Consider the following 5,880-nt stretch of genomic DNA (forward strand, 5'->3'; position numbering starts at 1 on the left):
CACACACACACACACAGCTGTGGAGCACAACACAGAGACATTAGACCACACACACACACACACACAGCTGTGGAGCACAACACAGAGACATTAGACCCCCCCCACACACACACACACACACACAGCTGTGGAGCACAACACAGAGACATTAGACCACACACACACACAGCTGTGGAGCACAACACAGAGACATTAGACGACACACACACAGCTGTGGAGCACAACACAGAGACATTAGACCACACACACACACACACACACACAGCTGTGGAGCACAACACAGAGACATTAGACCCCCCCCACACACACACACACACACAGCTGTGGAGCACAACACAGAGACATTAGACCCCACACACACACACACACACACACACATACAGCTGTGGAGCACAACACAGAGACATTAGACCACACACACACACACAGCTGTGGAGCACAACACAGAGACATTAGAACACACACACACAGCTGTGGAGCACAACACAGAGACATTAGACCACACACACACACACACACACACAGCTGTGGAGCACAACACAGAGACATTAGACCACACACACACACAGCTGTGGAGCACAACACAGAGACCTTAGACCACACACACACAGCTGTGGAGCACAACACAGAGACATTAGACCACACACACACACACACACACACACAGCTGTGGAGCACAACACAGAGACATTAGACCACACACACACACACACACAGCTGTGGAGCACAACACAGAGACATTAGACCCCCCCCACACACACACACACACACAGCTGTGGAGCACAACACAGAGACATTAGACCACACACACACACAGCTGTGGAGCACAACACAGAGACATTAGACCACACACACACAGCTGTGGAGCACAACACAGAGACATTAGACCACACACACACACACACACACACACACACACACACACACACACACACACAGCGCTCCTCTCAGGCTGGAGTACTCACGGCCAGTGCGATCCATATGTGCAGCTGTGTGTGTTCCTGCTTGAGGATGCTGATGACCTCATCTCCCTCTGGCAGCTGGTCGAAGTCCAACTCGATCACCTGCAGCAGCAAGCAAGCAGCGTCAGACAAGATCAAATGGCCAGTGATTTAAACAAGATGTGTGTGTGTGCTTTAATCAGTGGATGAGTATTTCCATCCTTCACTATGACGGAGGACGATAGAGCATAAATATTGGTTAGCCTATTTCAGAAGTAGTAACAAGTCAAACTAGGCAAGTGATTTGTTCTAGTAGCTCCTGAACAATGGCGAGAAGGCGTCTGCGCTTTAAGTTTGTGATGATGTTTTGCCTGGTGAGTGAACTCCAGAAGTTGAGTGTCAAAGTAGAAAGAACAGAGGCGCACTCAAGGGCTTGATACTCTGCACTACACTACAATTTGTATTGGAACCCGAGATTTCAACAATGAGTCTATGACAAAACTGGAAAACATTCTGGTATTCTGGTAGCTGCTTCAATTGCATTTTTGTTTAGTCAGTGAATAGGACTTCTTCTACGTGCTGCGATCAATGCACTGAGGGAAGGACCGGGTGTCGCAGGGCAGCCCAGCGTGTGGATACTCCTGGCTGAGCGACTATGCGCCCACAGGTCCGAGGGCTTGTTGACATGTTAGCGAGCTAGCCAGCCAGCTGTTAGCGCACCATTAGAAAATTCGCAGAAGGAGCTGTGGCGCTTCATACCAGTGAGGCACTGTTGCTTTAGCCAAACACTTTCTTATGTTATATTCCGTCAGTTTGGCATCGGACGCACAAGGCAACTAGAATAACATTATACAATGCCAGCATCTAACGTTAGCCAACATTAGCAAGTTGGGGAAGACGCTAACTGTTAACCAAGTTAGTTACCTAGATGTCGCTAAATGTCCTACAATTCAAACACAGCGGAAACAGAAAGTACCAACTAAACTCCAACTCACCTCATCAGTGTCCCGCAGGGGGATTTCTATAGATCCCCGAGACATCGTGGCGGATACGGGCGGTCAGTCACTCTATCACGCGGGGTAAGACTGTTCAGTGCGCGGCTTCTTCCGAACAACTAAACGAGAAACGGAGGAATGAGCCAGTGCCAGTACCGAGAGAAAGCACTTCCTTCTCGAGGTAAAAAACACATCCGGGTGAGAATTTTGCTCAAATGAGAAAATGCTGCCATCTAGCGGCAGTTATGGTGAGGGGAGCTTTCCCTAGAGCCTACGGCTCTGCCTTTCCCTGTACTATATTGCCATCTCGTGGTTATTCTTTGATGTTCCGTTAACCACTAGATGGCAATATAACACCGTTACTTAAGGCTGTTTTATGCTTCTTTCCCCAAAGCCTAAATACGGCTCTGCCTTTCCCTGTCCTATATTGCAATCTCGTGGCTATTCTTTGATGTACACCATAGTTAATCTCCGGTAACCACTGGATGACGATATAACATTACTTAAGGCTGTTTTGTGCTTCTGCTTCAACTCCACGCAGTAACTACATGCCTCGATGCCGGCGTGATCCTTTCGAAGTTCTGCATCTCCTGTCTACGTTGCTCACCACCTAAACGAATGGCAAACTCTATAGACTGTCGTGCTGAAATATTAATGCTATTTGTTTGGTCTTTTCTAGCTTAGATTTTGTAAAAGTTATGGAGAAATAGACACAGTATATTCCACCCAGAAACATCTAGGGGAAAAATATTCACATATGCAGCTGCATCAAGCTTATATTTGAATAGATGGCTACAATATATTTAATAAATGTATAATACAATAATGTATACAGTATATATATACTTAAATATTCAATTATATGCAGAAAATATAAGAAAGTGGTCAATATTGAATATTTACTCATATTTTGAAATATATTGATACATACATGGAAATACATTTATTTAACATATATGTGCTTGTACTGAGATATGTTCAAACTGCATATGTGTGGATATGTTACTGTTCTGTATGGCCAATGACCTTGTTATTGTAGAAAATACAGTGCTGCCTATAAAACATGGCTATAAAATACAGTGCTGCCTATAAGTACAGTACAATACAGTGCTGTGTATAAAAGTTGCATATATGTGGATATGTAAATACAGTGCTGTGTATAAAAGCTGCATATATGTGTATATATATATAAATACAGGGCTGTGTATAAAAGCTGCATATATGTGGATATGTATATAAATACAGTGCTGTGTATAAAAGCTGCATGTATGTGGATATGTATATAAATACAGCACTGTGTATAAAAGCTGCATATATGTGGATATGTATATAAATACAGCGCTGTGTATAAAAGCTGCATATATGTGTATATGTAAATGCAGTGCTGCCTATAAAAGCTGTATATATGTGTATGTAGTCTATAAAAGCTGCATATATGTGGATATGTATATAAATACAGCGCTGTGTATAAAAGCTGCATATATGTGTATATGTAAATGCAGTGCTGCCTATAAAAGCTGTATATATGTGTATGTAAATACAGTGTCTATAAAAGCTGCATATATGTGGATATGTATATAAATACAGCGCTGTGTATAAAAGCTGCATATATGTGGATATGTATATAAATACAGCGCTGTGTATAAAAGCTGCATATATGTGTATATGTAAATGCAGTGCTGCCTATAAAAGCTGTATATATGTGTATGTAGTCTATAAAAGCTGCATATATGTGGATATGTATATAAATACAGCGCTGTGTATAAAAGCTGCATATATGTGTATATGTAAATGCAGTGCTGCCTATAAAAGCTGTATATATGTGTATGTAAATACAGTGTCTATAAAAGCTGCATATATGTGGATATGTATATAAATACAGCGCTGTGTATAAAAGCTGCATATATGTGGATATGTATATAAATACAGCGCTGTGTATAAAAGCTGCATATATGTGTATATGTAAATGCAGTGCTGCCTATAAAAGCTGTATATATGTGTATGTAGTCTATAAAAGCTGCATATATGTGGATATGTATATAAATACAGCGCTGTGTATAAAAGCTGCATATATGTGTATATGTAAATGCAGTGCTGCCTATAAAAGCTGTATATATGTGTATGTAAATACAGTGTCTATAAAAGCTGCATATATGTGTATGTAAATACAGTGCCTATAAAAGCTGCATATATGTGGATATGTAAATACGGTGCCTATAAAAGCTGCATATATGTGGATATGTAAATGCAGTGCTGCCTATAAAAGCTGCATATATGTGGATATGTAAATACAGTGCTGCCTATAAAAGCTGCATATATGTGTATATGTAAATGCAGTGCTGCCTATAAAAGCTGTATATATGTGTATGTAAATACAGTGTCTATAAAAGCTGCATATATGTGGATATGTAAATACGGTGCCTATAAAAGCTGCATATATGTGGATATGTAAATGCAGTGCTGCCTATAAAAGCTGTATATATGTGTATGTAAATACAGTGCTGCCTATAAAAGCTGTATATATGTGTATGTAAATACGGTGCCTATAAAAGCTGCATATATGTGGATATGTAAATACGGTGCCTATAAGTACCCCCCCCCCCCCCCCCCTTTTGTATCTCCCCTTTTGCTGCTTGTATAAATGGGCAATTCCACGCAAAACTCACGTTCATAACGCCAGCTAAATACCATGGCATTGTTCTGCCGTTATGGATGTGACAGTTTTGCATGGAATTGCCCAAATGAAATCTCTATGACAAAAAATCACACACACCCCCCCCCCCCCCCCCACACACACACACACATACAGATACACCCCTCTCACTCACACATGCCTTGTATGCATAGTTTCTCACATCTCAGCTGCTGAAGTTTTTAACTTCTTCAGAGTTGTCATAGGTGCCTTGAGGGCCTCCCCCCCCACTGATCGTCTTGAACGGTCACTCAGTGTGTGGTGACGTCCTGCTGCTGGCAGATTTGCACATCTGCCACATTCCTTACATCCCATAATGATGGGTTTGCACATCTGCCATATTCCTTACATCCCATAATGATGGGTTTGCACATTTGCCACATTCCTTACATCCCATAATGATGGATTTGCACATTTGCCACATTCCTTACATCCCATAATGATGGGTTTGCACATCTGCCATATTCCTTACATCCCCACCTTATGGAAGCGAGGGAAACTTGGCACACATGCCATTACCATTGCAAGGGTAAAAATCACTAGCGGAGGTCTTTTTTGACCAATCCTTCCCGACGGCAGGGACTAACCCAGGGAAAAATCCGGGAATGGCGCGGATATATCCCACAAATTCCAAGGTTTAACGCGGAAGTCTCGGCTCGTCTCTGGCCCCCTCCGTCGCCGAGCAATAAATTTTCGAACTTTTCTGACAACTGTCCCAAGTTTCCCAGTTCCACTTTTGGCCACCAGGTGGAGGAAATTTCGGACAGATTTTGCATTTTGGGACAGGGCATTTTGGGAGACAAAGGGAATTTTGAGGAGGGCGGCCTGGCCCCCCCAAAATTCCCTAAACGTCCCAAAATTCCTTTGGTATATGCCAAAATTCCCCAGCAATACGAAAGTTCCCCATGGGCATTTCGGAAACAAACTGCATTTTGGAGTGGGTGTGGGGGTGGTGGGGGGCATTTTAGGGCCTGGCAGTAGGGAACTTTAGGAGACGTTTTGAACTATGGGAAACATCTTTCAGGGCTCATAGCTCCTCCCCAGTAGGGGCTAGAGACACCAAATTTTGCACAGACACAGCCCTGGGGTCATAGTTTGTGGCCATGGGGTCAAATATTTTTTTAAACCCTCCAGGGGTCAAAGTGCGCCCTCAGAGTTTTCCAGCCAGGGTGGGGTTGGACTTAGAGCCAACAAGGCCCTCTTCAAAAGTTGTTCCTCTGGGAGCAACCCTACCTTCGGAAGGCCTCTGAGA

The 5,880-nt window shown here is 42.9% G+C and overlaps 1 protein-coding gene across 1 annotated transcript in view; it reads right to left on the minus strand.

The window, feature by feature from the left end:
* Positions 1–2,082, minus strand: part of ctr9 (CTR9 homolog, Paf1/RNA polymerase II complex component) — a 22,147-nt gene extending 20,065 nt beyond the window's left edge. Inside the window, exons 1-2 of the mRNA XM_042073834.1 lie at positions 1,937–2,082; positions 966–1,064 (exon numbers count right to left, since the gene is read on the minus strand). Of these exons, the coding sequence (XP_041929768.1) occupies positions 966–1,064; positions 1,937–1,981 (144 nt within the window). The 5' untranslated portion in view covers positions 1,982–2,082. The remainder of the gene's footprint in view (positions 1–965; positions 1,065–1,936) is intronic.
* Positions 2,083–5,880: the final 3,798 nt, after the last annotated feature.

Source organism: Alosa sapidissima, chromosome 20 (assembly GCF_018492685.1).
Source record: "Alosa sapidissima isolate fAloSap1 chromosome 20, fAloSap1.pri, whole genome shotgun sequence".
Taxonomy (NCBI): Eukaryota; Metazoa; Chordata; class Actinopteri; order Clupeiformes; family Clupeidae; genus Alosa; species Alosa sapidissima.